This window comes from Neodiprion virginianus, chromosome 3 (genome assembly GCF_021901495.1).
Source record: "Neodiprion virginianus isolate iyNeoVirg1 chromosome 3, iyNeoVirg1.1, whole genome shotgun sequence".
NCBI classification, from domain to species: domain Eukaryota; kingdom Metazoa; phylum Arthropoda; class Insecta; order Hymenoptera; family Diprionidae; genus Neodiprion; species Neodiprion virginianus.
In genome coordinates, this window is record NC_060879.1 from 3,483,262 (window position 1) to 3,502,753 (window position 19,492).

Sequence of the window (19,492 nt, forward strand, 5' to 3'; positions counted from 1 at the left end):
ATCGAAATTTAAGTATAAGTTTGTTAAATCTTCACTGTGTCTAAACGCTACGAACATCTATACTACATTTTTTTTCACACTTCCACCGTCAATGATTTCTTTCTTCGTACAAACATACACACACACATACAATCCCACACAGGCAGATGTGTGAAAATTGAAATGGACAGAATTATAAATTGAAAAGAGGCACAATAGAAAAAGCAAAAGAAACATATAAGTCAAAACGCTGAAAGTCGCCGGGGTGAAAGATGCACGTTGAAAATATTTATTCTTGCTGCAATTAGAAAAGGCAATAGTTTATCATCGAGCTAATGACTCAGTGCTAAAATATCAGCGATTAGCGACCGACAAGGATATCAACGACAGAATGAAGCTGCTGGAAAGTACTCGCTTTGAAGCCATCAACAGTGCGTTGTGGATTAAAACTGGTGACAGTAAAATCCTAGGGCGGTAAGTTGAATTCATCTTTGGCAGATGGTCAAACAGCTTCAAGGCGTTAACAAAATTTTGTATATTCAAAACAAGATCTTATCTGCATCACTGGCTTGACTGATAACTTTCGCTTGTCAGAATGCATAACGATCAGGGCAAGATAAACGACTCTTTTTAGATTTAGATAACGATTAACGTTTGCTTTATGAATTACAGGATTGAGAGCTACTCGTGCAAAATGGCGGGAAACGACAAACAGCTCTATAAACGGTTCAACGCAGAGCAGGGAGTCACTCCTCATGACCTCCAAGCTTTGTCGCCTCCGCAAACTTCGTTAGGAGCATCGCCGGCACAAAGCTATTTCAGGTGAACGATCGGAGGCGTTTCTGTTGCAACAAAGCTGAGGAAAACAAACGGTCGACAACTTGTATTAATTTTTCATCGTCGTGTTTTGTTTCTTAATGACAGTCACAGCATTTCTGGGGACGAAGATGGTCCGTTGTGCGACACAATAAGCAGAAAGACTTTATTTTACCTTATCGCAACGCTGAACGCAGCTTTTTATCCAGACTACGATTTCTCAGATGCTAAAAGTCACGAGTTCAGCAAAGAGCCAAGCCTTCAATGGGTCATGAACGCCGTTGATAGCAATCTCAGCGCCACTGCAGGGGATTATTATCGTACCCTGCGCTCTGCACTTTGGACAGCCGTTGAAGATGAAATCTCAATGGGAGAATGTGACATTTACAGGTAGCTTGTTCATCGTTGTAATTTTTGTCATCCTGTTGAAACAGATTGTGTTATTAAATTATCCAAGAAATATTCGAAATGGTTTCATTTTAATCGTTTCAGTTACAATCCAGATTTAGCTTCCGATCCATTCGGGGAAGACGGATGCCTCTGGTCCTTCAATTATTTTTTCTACAACAAACGACTCAAGAGGATTGTATTTTTCACGTGCAGAGCAATAAAGTAAGTATCGAAAAACATCGGAATACTGACGTCTCATTTTTATCCATCGCGTTTGTCGTCGTTCTGAGTTTTTATTTCTCAGCAACTAAAGACGTACACATAATGTTGCTTCAACGGCAAAGAGTCCATCGACATTCAGCTACCCAAACACCTGCGAAATACGTGATTAGTATGATGTAATATAACAGAGTGACTTTGTTTATTTTTGTCACAGCCCGATTTACACATGGGATTCTGGCGTTGGCAGTGATTTTGCAATGGACGAGGATGATTAAATATCAACATTAAGAATGTTTCTGCAATATTTTAGGTCACACTCCTTAAACTACACCTTAAATGTCAACTTTCACATTTAATTTTCTTTTTTAGCAACTCTTGATATTTCAAATCAATGAGTATCTCAAACTATAGTATTTTCATTTATGTTGCAATCTTTACCTCCGCTTGTAGGAATCTTTTTGTATTATTAGCTGCGTTAAGAATGCAGGTTTGTTTCCAATTAGGAATTAAAACTAAAAATAAAAGCCAAAGAAATTACTAGATGACCAGGCATTTCTTAGTCTTTGGATAAATATTATTTTTCAAAGATATCACGTTCCAAATGTCAGATTCAATTTTCAAACTTGTTTTTACAACTGACGAAGCGTTACATTATGTTATTTCATTTTCGAACTTATTATTCAGTATTTGAGCTTAGATCTGAGAAGCAAACGATTGTTGATATGCCTGAAAAATCCATCCAACCATTTGTGTAAACGAGTTTTCTCTTATTGATGTTACAAACATGTCAGTGAAACTCAGCTTCTGTAGATTTGAATTAGTCCATTTTTCTTCGGGTAGTCACATCATCTGCAGAATTAGGTATACATATGATGTTAATCCAGGTATTAAACCGAACATCCCTGCAGTCTTGACAAGATATTGAATATTACTGTGCAATTGTTGCACATTTTTATTCACCAAGGAACTCTTCAATTTATGTGCATATACAAATGCTTCTTCAAAACTCCACGACGAAATGAAACTTGGCTATCGTTGTTGGAATTTTGCTTCGCTGCTCGCATTTTCGCCAAGAAGCGTTTTTTTTCTATTTCTGGTCATATTGCTTCATCCGTATTGTTAGTAGATTACGGTAGTAATAGTAACAAGTACTATTTTAAAAGATAGATATCGTTTTAAATCTATGAAAATAGAATCATATAGTTTGCAAAACAACGGCACTTAATTCCGTACATATTAAATTTATTGTTGCTATAAACAATAAAAATATCGTACTTGCTGCAAATCCGGTAATAACAAAATATTTATCTAATCAGAACGTGCCTTGTCAAAGAAATGGTAGTTCGATTAAGTATATTATGTTACTTTACAAACGTTCATTTGCATTAATATTTCGTAGCTTAGTATCAAATGTACGTGTGATTCTTTTACCAGATAATTTTTGTTTCTACGAGTAGTTACTGTTGACCATGCCAACTACGTTCATTTCAAATTGAATTTATATTTTTTCATTTGTCTTTACTCGTCACGGGATAAAAGGAAGTTAATTTGCTTTGCAGAATATATACCTATACTTATAGTAGCATGTCTATAAGAAATGTCGAAACTTGATTTTAGATTGTGATTAAATTACCCAATTAAGTATCAAATACTTAATGGGTAACAGCAGGCGCAGAAATTAGGGGATAATAATCCATTTGGTAAAATAAACCGGTTTCTATTCTCTTTTTTTTTTTTCTTCTACCAGTTAAAAAGGTGATTAATTTATATATACATCAGTCGAATAGAAACTGATGTATTTGAGTTCATAAAAGAACATTATGGGTTCATTACTGATGACTAAACATGGTGTTTGGACCAGATTTTTTGCTGACGCGAGCTTTAAAAGTAGATAGTAACATGGTCAATAATTGTATTTGTAACATTTAAAAACTGTGTGTTTTGTTTTTGTTTTTTGTTTTTTTTTTTTCTTTTTTGTTGAGTACTTCTAGTAATATCGGTCTGTCAGTCGTAAGCAGTGGCACAGATTTTCTTATACTTTCGAAATTCTTTGACAATCAACAAATCCTAATGGAAATTAAATGTCATATTTACTAGAATATCAATAACATAAAAATAACAGTCTAAACGACTCTAACAGTTTATAGTGATATATACGACAGATTATTATCTATGAAAAATATAATAAAATTAGAAAAACGTAACGAAGGCAAATATTGTGCCGCGTTTACGAAGCTATTAGGATAATTTTAATATATCTCAGAGACGTACTATTTGGTGTAAACTAATGATTAAGAAAAATACCATTTATTTACAAAGAGAGAGAGAGAAAATAGAGAGAGAGCGAGAGAAAGGATATTTTAAGATAAGAATTATATTTGCGATTCATTAATTGATCATAAAAATACTGACAAATTTATGCTAATTTGAAATTTTGCATAAATTTACCAAAAATTTTCGATTAATGTATCGGTAAATAATATAAGTATGTATTTGAATAAATAACGATCTAATACTGTAATTTTGAACATAATAAGTATGACGAAAAGCGTTACGGCTCAGAGCAAAAGATTAGGCCTGTCATTTAATTAAAAGGCTGCATATGATTTGAGATGTAAGAGAGAGTACTACTTATTTTGAAATTTAATTCCACTTAAAAAGCATATGTATCTCACAGTAAATAATTATAATACATGTATAATATTAATAATAACGTTAACAACAGCAATAGTTTCATTATAAAATTAATAATTATACTTCGTTTTAAGTGTGTTATTATATTCTATAATCAAAAAGTACAGAAGCAAAGTAGACATATCACCTGAGAGCGATTTTAAAATCTGACTTCAATACCCATACATATATACGCTGCTGCTTTTAAATTTGCGCACCGAATTCGAAACACATAAAAGTATTATATCAATTTTCGTTTATTTGCCCGTTCAATAAAATTAATCATTAAATGGATCGTTTATGCCGTTCTTTTCTTTTTCTGAATCATAATACTTTTCATTCGTTTTATTATTAATACCGATTTATTCACCGATTCGATTATCGGTACATCATCACATCTGGCGACTGATACATGCACATGTAAGCGTCGCACAGTAATCGCTTAGCGTGTTCAGGTAGCTGTCGATCATCAGTCAATTCGGCTAAGTAGTGTGCCCCATCTTCACTTAACCAGTACGGAAAATCGGGGCATGGAACCATCTCTGGTATGTTATAACCATTTTGTTCTCCTGGATAATAAAAAAATTTCTTTTTTTATATCCTTAGCAACTCAAGACGGGCTCCGAAATTTTATCAGTTCTCGAAAAACAACAGTTTCCATTCCTAAACTGATCATTGTGACGACAATTTTGTTCAAATAAAATTCCCTGACCTTTCCCGTCAAAAAATTCAGATCTTTTTCCATAAAACTTAGGTATTGTCGGGTGGCTCTCATGACCAAAAGCACCAGAAATAATGCACCAGTGAATACATAAATTTGGTCTCGAAAACACACAGTATTGCTTCATTTCACAAAAATAATTAGAAATTTAACAATACCATTTCCGAAAGTTAGCTCAGCTGAATATACGAAGCATAATTGAAATGTGTAAACCATCTATAAAAAAAAGTACGTTTTTCCCTGTGGTCCATCGTAATTCCTCGACTATTCCTGGTTTTTCTGGTCTGTCGCCACCCTGATGGTATATGAAGTTAATATTCACCCTTGCGGTCTGCCATTGAGTCGAAAAAGCACCACGGCGCATCTGAACCGGATCCGCATTTGACAAACGAGACGTAATGCGATGTCTCGATACATACAACAGCGGAGAGTTCCATGTAGAGTCGTGGAACGGGGCAGTGCTCCTGCAGTATTGCAAATTCGATAGGAACCGTTAACTTTTTGGCTTTGTGGCTCTTCCTCTTCTCGTGACTATGTACCTGCGATTTGTGTTCTTAGATTAAAAGAAATCGCGAAAAAACTACGAGTTCTCTGTCCATCTTACCTTTTCTAAACACTTAACACAAAATGCTATACTCTCTAGGCCAACTCCACATTGTCCGTAACACTCTTTGCATTCAAATTCCGCCAACTTTCCGCACACGGTACATTGCCGGGGTGCTGAAAGGAGAAATTCTTCGTTTAATCGAGTCTCATATTTCTTTTCGCTTTCTATTCTGTCAATCAATTATACTCAACAGTCTTCGATGATGTCTGTTACATCGAGGAGCTGCGAGGGTTGTATTTTCTGATACATTTTAAAGGACTTTCCAAATCGCGGCATTTGGATTATCAGGCATGAAGGAACTTCTTTCAATCTTATATCGCTAGTGAGGAAACTTTGTTCGAGGAGTTGCTGAACGGTGGGTAAATTTAGGTGATCATCCTTCTCTACAAATAGTTGATAGTGATATGCATCCTGCCCAGAACTTAGCTTTAAAAATGGTTCTGCGTTCAATATTTGAGCTACCAAAGAAGTGAGGAACTCTTCAGGGTCTGTAAAAAATTAACGCATTTGAAAAATCGTTCCATTGATATGGTGTACTCGATTGTCTTCCCTGACATGAGAGAACTAAACTATGAGATTCACCTTTTTCTTCGCTAGTAAGTCCCGATATGGACGATAACTTCTCAAGCAAAGTTCTAAGCTTCATAACACGATCTGCTCTGACAAATAAATTCTTTCGCAAAGGGTTTACAATCTCCTCGCGAAGAACTCGCTGCACTTCTTCGTACTGAGCACAGTCCTTTTCATTGGGAGGCCTGAAAAAGGGTAAAAATTATGTACACTGTCCTCTTTACAGTGAAATTTTTCATCGCATACCTGAACAAAAGACTGTCAAAGACATTAGTGAACGTGAACATGCTGAAAAGAGTTGCGTCCAGGTAACAGGAGTTGTGATGTCCCTGAATCCCGCGATACTTTCCACAAATTGTTTCGAGATCACCTTTCACAGATATCGGGCGAACCATTCCCGCCACAACGGAATTTCCGGTATTGCCAAATTTGTCAAATTCCATTCTCTTGGGCTCACCATCCTTCAATTTGATGATTAATAAACAAATTGAATTGAATTTTCTAAGTTTTTAAAAGAATATCACAGAAGGATTCACAACTTACGTCTATTCTGTTGTGCGAATGGCATTGATTTATATCCACAAACACAGCTCTGTGTGGTTTACAGTGGAAGTATCTTACGTTGTTACATGCGCCGTCGGTTCCCTGCGGATGCTCATCCTCCTGCATGATAAAAAATATACTAGTTTGAGTTTATAAATATATAGCTAGATGATTTCTACTAATTTTTTTATGTATTTATTCATGTATTCACCAATTCAACACCGGCTATAAGCTTCTCGGGTGGAATACCAGGGAGAGCGCCGATCCAGCGAATGAAACCATAATTTCTGGACGATCCCAATTGTATTTCCACATACGATCCTATGTGCAATTCTCCAAATTTATCTGCATGACCGACATTTTGACTTTCGTTGTTCACTGGAACGTTACCTGCAATTAAATTCATGTTCAGAGTTAGACTGGCTAAAAAAATTTTTTCACAACAGAGTAGGTAAAGAAATTGGATATAAACGGAACACATTTTAGTAAAATTGGGACAGTTTTACTAATTCCAAGGAAAATTTTACAATTGACAAATATCACAATACTTTTCTTTCGCAACTTTCACTAGTGTGAAAGTTAGATGCAAACGAATATTTATCTGATTTCAACTCATTGTTAGCACACATAGTTTTCTTTAAAACAATATATTAGTCTACATGATTCATAGGCAAAGATATCTCAAGAAAACGGATGGAAATTGAAACGTGGTACGTAAGAAGTAAACAGAACCTGTAGTAAAGAAGATGCTTACCGTAATTAGGGCTAATTTCTTTTACTCGAGTTTCTAGATCACTATACGCGTTTGAGTCTAAATCACTACTCCATTTATGCTCTAGGACAAAAAGTGGAATATTTTGTAGCATCATAGAAATTGCGAATATAGCGAGAGTTTGTGTTTAAGCTAAATAATTGTAAGCAAGTCTTAAGTTCCCCATGTCTTCTAGCAGCTGCTAGACTGGCCAGCTTCTCACAGATCTATTTTTAAATCTCATCATGGTTATTATTAACTCGAACAAGATTTCTAATTATCATGATATAAAATACAAAAATATTTGCAGTAATTCAACCTTTAATTACGACTATCATAAATTCACCCACTGGTTATTTTTAACACGCTTATAAGTATTATTAACTATTTTCCAACCATGAACGAGTGGGCAAGACTGCAGTGTAGAAATCTGCACGCCAACCAAATTACGTGGACAGAAAGATAATCAAGATTTTACTTGGGAGTTATTTAGGTATGAAATTATATTGTCAAGTGAAAGTGGAAAGGTGATGAAATATTTTTTTATTCGTATAAAAGTTTGACCCGTAATTGCGAATTGAATGTTTTTATCTACTTTCAGAAGTTGCCTTTCATACTCACAAACACTGGTCACATTGTCAATGATATCGATATTTCCTCTCTCAAGCTCTCCAAAATCCAATAAATCCGTTTTACATGGTCTAATGTTACTCAGATCTACAAATATCCCAATTCCCTGCGCCGGTGTCGTAAAATATTTCTGAGTTAGTTCAACATTTTGGATGGAGTGTCGATTCCCCTGCAAAGAAGGCTTCCATAAATGATAATGAATTAAATATTTCCGTAACGTGAAAGTTTTTCATCAACTGCCCCAATTTGCTTCTCGTATCCTGAATATTTCACATAATTTGTCAGCTTTCACGATATATCAATTGAAAAAAATGTAATCTCCAGAACAATTCAATGTAAGAATTTATTTGAGAGAAGAATAAAATGATCTTGAAATTTGCGCGTGAATCATTTTCAGCTTCAACAGATGAAAGGCCAAAATTATTCTGCTTATCAAAAGATTGTCTAACTTGAATCGGGTTTAAAAATTTTTCAATTTTTAAACAACTCCGTGTCTCAAATAAAGGCAACAGAAATTAAACAGGATTGTTCCCACCTTGTAAACTGATATTCAAATTACCAAAATCTCAAGACCAAAGTACAGCCCAAAGCCGAGCTCAGGAACAGGGCCGATGTATTTAATGACAGCAGAAATCAGTTCTCCAGAAGAGGGTGCGGGATCATTTTGCAGCAGAACTTTACTGTTTAATTTAATATCGTTCAACTCCTTGCACAACTGTTTGTCCGTAGCAAGTTTGACCCGTTCCTGAGGCGACGCAACAGCGGCTAAGTACTGCCACATGATCGACGAAACAGGGACAAGGTCGTAACGATGACAGAGCCACTCCGTATTCTTCCAAACATCGGCACCAGCTGGATCCGTGACACGTATCCGCAATCCACCGTCTCTCAGTACCTCAACAGCTTCGACGAGCATTCCAGCCCTAAGCTTACTGATGTTAACATCGCAGCTGCCGGATATCCGGTTTAGTAGCGTGGTTTTTTTCGCGACATAGTGAATGACGTTAGATCTCTCGGCATTTTTATCGTTTCCACGCTTGTCCATATTGCGGGCAATTGTTAGAAGCCGCGACCGATGCTCGCCTCATCGACAAAGCACTTCGAGCGAGCTGAAAGATAAATACGTTTGTTGAACAGTGAAATTTAGTATGAAATAAAGTCAAATGTTTTCAGAATTCATACCCAGAGAATGAATTCTTCTCGTTACCTCGTTAATCGATTTTCTAGCTATTTGTTTACATGATATTAGTGTCAACAAACCACGTTTCGTGAATGAAAAGGTGTTTGAATTGGGAAATGAATACTGATAACAGGTTGCTGTTAATTTTTTTAAAATGGAACACGTACGCGTACTAGAGATTTTCTTTCATAGGCTGAAAGTGAATCGTCTACGTGATTCCGATCCTTTTCGTAAATACGCGATTGAGGTTAGAGACTTCTCGTTAACTTTTCATATTTTTTAATGCTGCCTCACCGCAGTAATTGCTGATATAATTATTTCGTGTATACCTAGCGAAGATACGGCTCGTCAGTAGTTGATTCCTCAATTAAACTCATCGGTTATCGTTGGTGTATTATACTGTATTAAACCGAACCGTGTTTATTCGGCTGCTTCATTATTGTCGTAAGTTATTTTTGTTGTCAATTTAATCGCGACAGGTTACAGACTTATATCCACAGGTATCAGTTCATCATTAAGAATGTCTGTTAGTTCCAAATTTCACCGAGACGAAGCGCTGTTCCCGCTTTGAGGGTTTGTGGAAAATATATACGCCAATCCACCTGTTCTATTTCAAAATCTCATACGGTATAAAATAATATTGACAAGATAATAATGAATTTGAAATATTTTTTCATTCGTATACAATGTAGCCAATGGAGTTGTTTTCTATGATAAATTTTCAACCATGATTTAGATTCGCGTTAGAAAAACAGCAAATCGCGACGGATATTACGAATGAGAAAAGGAGATTGTTTAGTGGGGATTATTTCTCAACCCGTGCGTTATTTAAAGAGAAACGAATTTACGGTTATCGTTTCTGTTCCAAGTAATTATCTCATCCACCCTACATTAGATTGTAAACACAATCCGAAATACGGATCATCGAATTCGATATTTAGAAATTTCATCTAAAATCGTATAGAAGAACATATTAAAGTGATTAAGTAGTGTATTGTTTTACAAGTATGGAAAGTGGGTGATTTCCGACGAGTGTGAAGTTTGCAACACGAGCCAAGGCGAGCGCTGTAAACGTACACGAGTCAGATGTATCCCCCATCCGCAGGTGTGACACACGTTATATTTTTCCAACACCTGATGTGAAGGAAATTTTGATGTGAGAAGCAGTCGAATATATGTAATATGATAATTTAAAATAATTAGATCAAGGGTAACCCGCCATTCTAATTACGCAAACTTCAGGTTGAACTCAGTCCGTGTGTAAAATGAAGTAATCGTGAGGTGCGCATGCGCCAAGAAAGCGCAGCTAGCGTCGTTTTACCGCACCGTTCAGAAGTGGGGAAACTTTTATACGCACGTTCCACAAGCTTCAAAGATCCAACTTTTGAATCATGCTTCGGAAACCGTTCGTATTTATTTTTTTTCCCGAACGTGTTCTAATTCAAAAAAAATTTCTTTGACTTTGACACCCAACAGACACGTGCGGATTTAAAGAAACTGGATCGAGTTGTCGACATTCGGCGTCGCGGTACCGCGGGACAAAACGTCGAGCGTCGACGACCAGCGTCACCGAGCGTCACTGACGATGCGTCCGTGAACCAATCGGCGCACGTGACCATCAGCAGTAGCCGCAAGCTTCGGCGGCAAAGCGGAGTGAACAGATCCGTATGGACGATCAGGGGTATAAGAGTTAGAATCGGTCGTTAGAAACAGTCTGCACCCATACCTGGGTCGGTCCGAAATGTAGTAGTGCGAATACCGTGAATTTAGTTTATAGTCGAGTTTTTTTTTTCTTTTTTTTTCTTCCCACATGTAACCTATCATCCATGATCTTTCCGCCTCCTCTATCGTTCGAATAATAATAATTATTATTAAAAAGAAGAAAAAGGAGAGAACGAACACATAGATGAAGAATGAATAAAAATTTTAGAAATAAAAAACTACTGCAGTATACCCGTTGAATATATTGTATTATATATATCGATCGCAATTTGTCTCAATTGAAATTTAATTCTTTCGCTGATAATCGTCCGCGCAGCGCGTGCAGCGATATTAACAGCTATATTTGACACGAACGCACGTATATTATACTGTAATATACTTGACACATCTATACAGTAGGTATAGTAGGTATGTAGCTGAAGGCACGGTTGTGAAAATAACTCGGAACCATTTATAGGAGGAGCATAAGTTATTTATAGTATAAAACTAGTGTGTATCTTTGCTGGTAGTGAGAAAGAGAGCTGTTCACCGGCTTATAATGCCGGCTCGCTATAACCGAAAATCTTGACTTTATTACAATATATGTATTGCATGTACTGATACGTACATGTGCATCCACACCTACGTCATACGCGCGTTACACAGGCATGTGCGCGATTGGAATAAAAAAAGGAAAGATTGGTAGTTAAAATTGAAGGAAAAAAAGTACGTAAAATGAAGAAATTTAATCATCGTTTATAATAATAATAATAATAATAATAATGACATCAATACTTAGCGACGATTAATTATACGATTAACACTCTACCAATATTTACAATTTTTTTACAACGATTAATTAACTATAATTCTATACGGAAACATCCCTCTGAAAATGTTTAAGACATCTGAAATCTGGCTCCGTGTTTTAATTTTATAGTGCGCGGTTAAAACAATAGTACATGGTAGGAGCAATAAAGTAAAGTAAAAAAAGTATAAATAATATAATCGAAACGATTAAACAAGGTTTGAATTTTGTTGGGAAATCATAAGTGATCGTTCGAGGAGGGAGGGATGCGGTGGTCATCGGGTGAACAGAGTGAAAATGATCGGTGCAGGTCTGAGGAGCTGCAGCATGAGGGAAACAACAAAGGTGCAGTCTTCGCGTCTAGAGGTCGAGGATGGAGTGAACGAGGATACAGAATCGGGTGCAGTTTCTGCGGTTCTTAGCGAGGACGGCGGTATAACGGTAGAGGAATTTCCCCGAGTCGAAACAGAAATAGTCAGCAGAGGAGGAGAGTCAAGTGGCGACGTCGAAGTAGAAGCAAGAGGACGACGAGAAGGAGGACGTTCGCAACTGCAGGCCGGAGAAGTTATAACGACGCTGGATTTGAGCGTCGTCGGTGATCGTCGGCCGACGGATTCCTCGTCGGATCGTCGTCGTGGGGCGGCCAGAAGGTTTTCGCTGTTTCATTGGTTCCGGGGTAAGGGAGTCGGCGAAATATCCGAGTCGAATCGTCACTCGTCGTCGTCGTCGTCGTCGTTGTTGGTACCGAGCGGAGGAAACAAAGCGGCGAACGAACGGGCAACGAACCAGCTTCACGTGACGGGTAAAAACGTCGAGACAGCGAGTCCGAACCAAGGTTCCACCGTTGACGTAGCGGCCGCAAATACCGTCGGCCGAAATTCAACGACGACGTTACCGCAGTGCAACAGTCTTTACTCGAGTTCCGGTAGCGTCGATACAAACTGCAGCACTGCGACGGTCCACAGTTTCACATTCCTGCATCCCGGTGATCTCCCGTCAGGTCTGATCGACGGGGTAAAGTCTCCGTCAATCCAAAGACGACGGTTCAACCGTTTTCGGGATTTTCGCAAGCACTCATCGGCCGAGGATTTCGGCGGGTCGGATCGAATATGCGCCGGAAGTCCTTCCGACGGTGAAACGGCGGTTGATTGCCACGGAGAAAAGGAGGAACGGAAACTCCTCGACGAGGATCGGGAAAACGGATCGGCCCACAGCAGAACTCCGTATCATTACCGCAGCCTACCGACTTCCGGTAAGACCGCCGACCTCGCGGCGAGAAAAACGAACAAGGTTCACGTGCGGGGAAAACGAAGAGCGCCTGATCCACCGAGTTACGGTTCAGTTGCGGGAGAGACGCGTAATTCCAACGCGGTTAATCAAAAATCTGGGAACACCGGAAGACGGAACAAACGTCGCGCGCCGAATCCGCCGTCGGAGGCGACGAAGACATGCGACCAGTCGAAGAGGAGTGACATTCAGGGCGTCGGAGAACGGCCGCAGGTGATAAGCAACGACACCCTGAAGCTGGAAGGAGGCTTACTCCTGCCGACGAGGTTCGATCCCAGCGAGAAAAAATCCATCGACATGAACCACCAGGCCTCGTTGGACAAGAAGACGTCTCCTTTGGCAACGACGCCTCTGCAACAGGTGCAGGCACCGAGGCCATGGTACAAGAGGAGCAACACAACGCTGAGCGATCGTGACTGCGGATCGTTCAGAAGAGAGGTTCTGAAGATACCAACGTTGTCGAAGAACCGGGGTGGGCTTGAGAAGACGGGTCGTTTCAGCCTCCACCAGGAGGCCCAGAGTTCGAACAGCGATTCCGGGGACGTTGGTACCTTCGACAAGTCATTTTCGAGGCTAAACCACTTCTTCGGAAGGACGACGGAACGCAGAGAGCAAATCGAGTCGTCAAGGGGGCAGAAGAGGGGGGACGAAAAGCGAAGGTCGAACTTATCCATACTCACCAACATCAGCGAGTTGGACAGAGAAGCGGCCGCCATTGTCCAGGAGGAACAAGCCAGGAATCAGGCTGTTGTGGCCAGGTCTTCGGGCTTGTTTACGGACGGTTCCTTAACCGACTTTGATAGACCACCGAGCGGCGATATAATCTCGGATATGGTATCCTCCTCCATCGAGCCCCAGAGAAAAGGCACTCGTGCTCTGATTTCGAAGTTCAACGCAATCAGCAACATTACCAAGGTCACGGTGAACGCTACATTCTTTACGAAGTCCTCGAACCAGTCGGGGAAAATCGATGTCGTCAGAGGGGAACCGGTACAGAGTAGCAACGTCAACTCCAGGAACAGTGATAGAATAGTGACTAAACGACTCCTTTACGACGGTGCCGAGCAGGTGAACGAAACCGGGGTTGATATATCGTCGATCAACTTTTTCCGCCGACTCGAAGCCGCCGATGCCGCCCAGACCAGGGACGATATTCACCTAGGTTCTCGACGCTCGGCACCCGGCTGGGAGGAAAAGATAAAACGATATTTTCCCGAGAGAACTAGCGCCGATTTTCAGGGGCACAAGGTTCAGACGAGGAAGTCTACCGCCCTTGGCAACAATCAGAGGCAATCGGTTAGAAACGATCAGGTTAAACGGAGCGAGGAAAAAATCGTTACCGAAAAATATCTTCCTCCGAACAACGTCGCCGAGCAGCACTTGTCGCGTGCCGATCTCAAGGAGATGCTGATCGAGATGAAACACTCGTTGCCAAAGAGACCGAAGCCGAAATCTGGGGTAAAATCGGTACCAGTTTCGATCGGTAATGACAAGGTTAACGTCGGTAAGGCTCAGCAGCGATCGACGACCATTGAGACGTCGGTAAAACAGGGCGAAGGACAAGGTGTTCGTGGGATGAAACCGTTGATGCAGGATCAGCAATCGCGGGCGATTTCGTCGAGCTCGAATTACGTGAGGTCATCGACTGCGGTGGGAAAACGCGATCAACAAGCTTCGAGTGGGCCCGGGATAATTCTGGAGAAGACGAAGGTCTCTTCCGGTGTTCAGACAAGTGCGAATTTGCGAAATGTTGGAAATTACACCACGCGGGAATTGAGTCCGATGATTAATCGTGTCAGGAGTTCACAGAAATTTGAATCGCGGAAGAACGAGGACGCGAATCGAGTATCATCGAATTTACGCAAGAGTCCAGGACGTGGTACTGGCCTCACTCGAACCACTTTCCAGCTTATAAGGCCCAGGGATTTTGCCTCCATCGAGGCACTCAAGACCGAAAAAACGGAGGCAGTAAAAGAATCGGGACAAAACACTTACATGAACGTGATCGAAGACTCGCTTTACGCGAACACGGTCATTAGTCCGTCGAAAAGTAACTCTAACGAGGCTGCTGGCGATGGAAAAACCGGAAGCGTCGGTGCAGCTGAGGAGAAAATAAATATCGTTAAAGATAATAAACACGAGAACGTTCGGCACTACACTGCAAGCGTTGTTGCGCAGGTCAAGATACCCGAAGAATCGACGCAACCGGAAGTAACCTCGACGACGGTCAAGAACGAAGGTAATAACTACCGCTGTGAACGTAAATTTATAGGACTTGTTGAGTCGGTATTGATGAATTAAGAACAGTGCGAGTTTGTAGCAATTTTTTTTTTTCTTTTTTTTTCTTTACTTTTGCACACCAGGTATTTTTCCCCCCCGAAGAATTGTGCATAGACGGTTAATTTTTGAATTTATTTGCGTGGTAATACTTCGTTTTACAGAGGATGGGGAAATACCGATCTCAGAGAGGAATATGAATACCCTGGCGATAAATCGACTGTTGAGAAAATTGGAAGGTGCGATTGCTTCTGGTCAGCATCAGCAAGCGGCTGGACTAGCGAAAGAACTTGCTCAGCTTAAAATTCATTGCTCGGTAGTTCGACAACGGTCTGAAAAGACCAAGGAATCGGACGTAATAAACGTCGATATGTATATAGAAGACAAATTGGCTCATCAGGGACCGATTCCACTTCAGGTACTTCGGTGACATGAAATACGATGAGTGTTGTTTTTTATTAAGAGGGTGTTCTCACATCTCTATGATTTTTTTAATAATTTCAAATGTTTTAAACATAACAGAGAAAGTTACAAAGTAGTAGGGAAAATTTTTTTCTTCGCTTTTGATGCTAAATCTTTAAATATGACTTACACGATATCTCAACTTTCATGTATCAGGAAAAAAAAAAACGCCAAAGAGATTATCAAAATGTACTCTTGTCGATATCATCTAAAGTAAAATTATTCAAATTCGATAATAAAAAGAAAAAATAAAGACGAAATGGCGAAATTTTGAAATTTTCGACCTCTTTTTTTCAACCTAAATTGTTGAAACAATGGATTAAATATTGATAAATAATTTTGATGGTGCTTCAGACGATACCGACAAGTTTACGTTTTGATAATCTCTTTATTTCTTTTTTTTTTTTTTTTGTTGAAAGTTGACATATTGTGTCAGCCATATTTAAATAGGTGTGTGTGAGATTTCCCATCAAAAAGGAAGAAAAACAAATTGTCCGCATTACTTTATAACTTCCTCTTTTATGTGTAAAAAAACTCTAAATTATTATTGCTGTGAAAAAAAATTTTTTCTTCAATGATTAGTCACTGAAATGTGAAACCACCTCCCTTAACTCAAGAGACTCTTCAACGTGAAATTTTGAATTTCTTCACAGCTTTCACTAAGCACGACAGTTTCTGAACTTAAGAAAAAGGTGTTCGGGGAATTTGAAATACCAGTGAATGTTCAGCGTTGGATTATCGGCAAGAATTTAGCCGACAACGACGAATTCACTCTGGAAGCATTGAAGGCTGTGGACAAGTCTTCTATTTTTCTATACCTCGTTGCACCGGGTATAAAATTTAAACGATTATTAATTGCTAATTAATTTTTCAAGTGACAGCAGTGTGTCAAAGAGATTTTTTTTTCTTTCATTCGCAGATTTGCAAAATGACGATTGCACGCGAGGCGACAAAATAGTTGCAAAGGAAGAGATAACGGCGCCTATTGAAGCGCCTGTTGAAGAACAGCCGCGTGAAATAGAGCCGATCATAGAGGAGGAAGTTGAAATTACACCTCAGGTAAGAATTTGATAACGTAAATGTCTATATGGTACACTTCCGGTATTTAAATTATCAACGAGTCGATAATTCGTGGAAGTTATAATTTTAACCAAAGGAACCAACTGTCGAGGAATTGAAACTGAAGAGATACGAGCATTTAATGTCCCTCGAGAATACCGACGTTATACCAAATTCAGTACCGATCGAGTGTCCGATTTGTTTTGCGCCATACGGACCCTGCGAAGGAGTTATTTTGAGGGATTGCCTCCACATGTTTTGCAGGTATTTTTCGTTACAACTATTCGTCAAGAAAGAGTAATAAAAACAAATTCAGTTTAACAGAGACATCACCAAAAACATGAACCTCACTTTTACCTTACAGAACATGCATTGCGAATACCATAATGTACTGCGAAGAGGCCGAGGTAAAATGTCCCTTCAGGGACTCGGAATACACTTGCGAATCGACTCTTCAGGAGCGCGAGATAAAAGCGGTAATATTGCGAAAGCATGGAAAAATGGGAACTAAAGCGACGAGAAAAAAAAAATAAAATAAAAATTGCAATCGTGAGATCGAAAAAAAAGCGAGACCGTACCGAAACTTTTTTTTACGAGGTTCAAGTCAGTAACGTTACTTTAACGACGCATGATCAAAAATCGTTATTCGGCCCGTTAGGATTGTTTGAAATTCGGTTGGTGAATAATAAATAACAAAGAACACATGTTCATATTTTGAAAAGTCAATTCTTTGAAAATCGTTTTAAAATTGTACAATAACGATTTTTTTCAATGTTGTTTAGTTACGTTAGCGTTGTTAACTCGAGCCTTCTCTTTTTGGCCAATAATTTCAACTTATACTTTGATTACAGCTGGTAACTTCCGAAGTTTACGAACAACATTTGGCCAAGTCAGTGTCGCAGGCTGAAAACAACGCGGGAAATAATGCTTTTCATTGTAAAACGCCCGACTGTCCCGGCTGGTGTATTTACGACGATAACGTTAATGTTTTCCAGTGCCCGGTTTGCGGCGTAAACAATTGCCTGACGTGTCAGGTGAGTTTTGGAAGAATTCTAACTAATAAAGATTTCAATTGACTTTGAACATCCCTTTCATGCATGGCGGTAAGTATACTTGCCACCTCCTTACCCTCACGATTACTTTGTTTTTTTCTACACGTCCAATTATCATGAAAATGGATACGCAGGGATTTTCGAAATTCGAAGGTCCAAACCAACGTGGCGTAAAAAATTTGAAAATCTTGGAATCGCGCCGAAGCAATAAGAGGTATACGATGCTTCGGCGAAATCTAACGATTTTTAAAGCTTTTACTGCCACAATGGGTTGGACTTTCGAATTCCGGAAATCTGATGGTAAAATCGTGATCGGCGACCTTGAAAACCGTGGTGCATCAATTTTTAGCTAATTCCAAGGTATTTTTCGAAATTCCATCCGCCATATTGGATCCGCCATTTTGAATTTTCGAATTTCGAGTTCAGATCCGTTATCAGCGATCCCGAAAGCCCACGCGTGAAAAATTTCAAGTGAACCGCACGCAAGGAAAAACGTATGCATGAAAGGGTCAACAGAACCGTTCTAAACCGTAAATTATTCTCCAAACCAAGGCTATACACACGAACAAGAATTGTCGTGAGTATCAGGACGAGATAAGGCTTCTCAAAGAAACCGATCAGGAAACTAAACGAACAGCGGCTGTTCTCGAGGAAATGGTTGAGAGCGGCGAAGCCCTGGCTTGTCCGACATGCGCGGTTGTACTTATGAAGAAGTGGGGATGCGATTGGCTTCGTTGCTCCATGTGCAAGACTGAGATATGTTGGGTAACTCGAGGACCGCGTTGGGGTCCCGGGGTAAGAATTCTTGAAAATTTACCTCAAGATAATCGTTAGAAGTAGTTAAAAAAATTCCCCGTCTTTTCCCTGATCGAGTCATTACTTTTTCCTGACTAAAACTCGAATTAATATTGCCAATTCGAGAGTATTCAATAACAGAAACTCCGAACGAAACGGTATTGAAAAACACGTTTATGATCGACTCAATGGTCACGGGTCCAAGAATTTGAGAAAAAAATTTACCATCGGAATTTTGCTTCTTCATGCAAAAAGCTGCGTTCTTTTTTCATTCACAGTGCTGCAAAATTTCCTATTTTTTCCCCTGACCAATGGTCACCATGCTCCTGTCCATACTCATGAATGACCAAACGTGACCTTCGATTTTACAGGGAAAAGGAGACACTTCCGGCGGCTGCAAGTGCGGGGAAAACGGAGTAAAGTGTCATCCGCGTTGCAATTATTGCCATTGATAATTGTTCTCAGTTATTCACAATCATTTGAGGAATATCTAACAATTATTTATATTAAAGGTGATAAATATACAGTGGCTTAATTGCCGATACCGTATTAGTTGGCTTTGATTTCTGCAATATAATTATATTTTATACACTTTCTACCGATATTATAGACAGAACTGTTATTATTATTATTATTATATACACGTTTGACGGTTCTCGGCGAGGTGAGATGTTTAATTAAAGATTTGTGATAAAGAGATAAATGTGACGTGTTGTACGCTTGGCAAAGTCTTACATCCGCTGTTACAAAATCAGTTTTGTCGAGCTCCGTGTAAGCGTTTTGTTTGAAAGTATACGTATACTGATATCTACGGAATTTGTAGGTATACGTGTATGAAGCTATTTGGATAAAATTGATATTGAAGAATAAAAAAAAAAAAAAAACAAGCTACAACGCGATATGCCGTTACTACATTGAAACACGATAAGAAGTGTAAATATTTTCTTCGTCGTTAATAAAATAAAAGAG

The 19,492-nt window shown here is 39.3% G+C and overlaps 3 protein-coding genes across 4 annotated transcripts; 2 read left to right on the plus strand and 1 right to left on the minus strand.

Annotated features, from left to right (window-relative positions):
• Nucleotides 1-46: 46 nt before the first annotated feature.
• Nucleotides 47-4,374, plus strand: LOC124300767 (repressor of RNA polymerase III transcription MAF1 homolog). The gene is made up of 5 exons (XM_046755129.1): nucleotides 47-453; nucleotides 652-801; nucleotides 904-1,185; nucleotides 1,288-1,407; nucleotides 1,622-4,374. The coding sequence occupies exons 1-5, from the start codon at nucleotides 371-373 to the stop codon at nucleotides 1,680-1,682; spliced, it is 696 nt and encodes a 231-aa protein (XP_046611085.1). The 5' UTR covers nucleotides 47-370; the 3' UTR covers nucleotides 1,683-4,374.
• On the minus strand, nucleotides 1,089-9,606 carry LOC124300757 (ubiquitin carboxyl-terminal hydrolase CYLD). 2 transcript variants are annotated; one of them, XM_046755115.1, is made up of 11 exons: nucleotides 9,412-9,606; nucleotides 8,462-9,011; nucleotides 7,894-8,071; nucleotides 6,733-6,911; nucleotides 6,522-6,641; nucleotides 6,225-6,439; nucleotides 5,991-6,163; nucleotides 5,600-5,896; nucleotides 5,406-5,521; nucleotides 5,124-5,340; nucleotides 1,089-1,217 (listed from the first exon to the last, which is right to left on the minus strand). In XM_046755115.1, the coding sequence occupies exons 2-11, from the start codon at nucleotides 8,945-8,947 to the stop codon at nucleotides 1,213-1,215; spliced, it is 1,986 nt and encodes a 661-aa protein (XP_046611071.1). In that variant the 5' UTR covers nucleotides 8,948-9,011; nucleotides 9,412-9,606; the 3' UTR covers nucleotides 1,089-1,212. The 2 variants fall into 2 exon arrangements, with proteins under 2 accessions (XP_046611071.1, XP_046611069.1); XM_046755113.1 differs by lacking the exon at nucleotides 1,089-1,217 and adding an exon at nucleotides 1,869-4,649 and having other exon boundaries at nucleotides 9,412-9,605.
• A 1,116-nt stretch (nucleotides 9,607-10,722) lies between these two features.
• LOC124300859 (uncharacterized) lies at nucleotides 10,723-19,392 on the plus strand. Its single transcript, XM_046755297.1, has 9 exons — nucleotides 10,723-15,117; nucleotides 15,320-15,573; nucleotides 16,271-16,448; nucleotides 16,537-16,676; nucleotides 16,774-16,940; nucleotides 17,041-17,152; nucleotides 17,528-17,710; nucleotides 18,281-18,523; nucleotides 18,895-19,392. The coding sequence occupies exons 1-9, from the start codon at nucleotides 11,889-11,891 to the stop codon at nucleotides 18,973-18,975; spliced, it is 4,587 nt and encodes a 1,528-aa protein (XP_046611253.1). The 5' UTR covers nucleotides 10,723-11,888; the 3' UTR covers nucleotides 18,976-19,392.
• Nucleotides 19,393-19,492: the final 100 nt, after the last annotated feature.

Excerpts from the sequence above, each read along its gene's own strand:
- LOC124300757 (XM_046755113.1), bottom strand. The coding sequence starts at position 8,947 with ATGGACAAGCGTGGAAACGATAAAAATGCCGAGAGATCTAACGTCATT. Across the intron at positions 6,164-6,224 it reads TTTGACAGTCTTTTGTTCAG|GCCTCCCAATGAAAAGGACT; the intron begins GTATGCGATGAA and ends ACCCTTTTTCAG. Across the intron at positions 5,341-5,405 it reads GTGTTAAGTGTTTAGAAAAG|GTACATAGTCACGAGAAGAG; the intron begins GTAAGATGGACA and ends CACAAATCGCAG.
- LOC124300767 (XM_046755129.1), top strand. The coding sequence starts at position 371 with ATGAAGCTGCTGGAAAGTACTCGCTTTGAAGCCATCAACAGTGCGTTG. Across the intron at positions 802-903 it reads CCGGCACAAAGCTATTTCAG|TCACAGCATTTCTGGGGACG; the intron begins GTGAACGATCGG and ends TCTTAATGACAG. Across the intron at positions 1,186-1,287 it reads GGAGAATGTGACATTTACAG|TTACAATCCAGATTTAGCTT; the intron begins GTAGCTTGTTCA and ends TAATCGTTTCAG.
- LOC124300859 (XM_046755297.1), top strand. The coding sequence starts at position 11,889 with ATGATCGGTGCAGGTCTGAGGAGCTGCAGCATGAGGGAAACAACAAAG. Across the intron at positions 16,941-17,040 it reads TGCCTCCACATGTTTTGCAG|AACATGCATTGCGAATACCA; the intron begins GTATTTTTCGTT and ends TTTACCTTACAG. Across the intron at positions 17,711-18,280 it reads ACAATTGCCTGACGTGTCAG|GCTATACACACGAACAAGAA; the intron begins GTGAGTTTTGGA and ends CTCCAAACCAAG.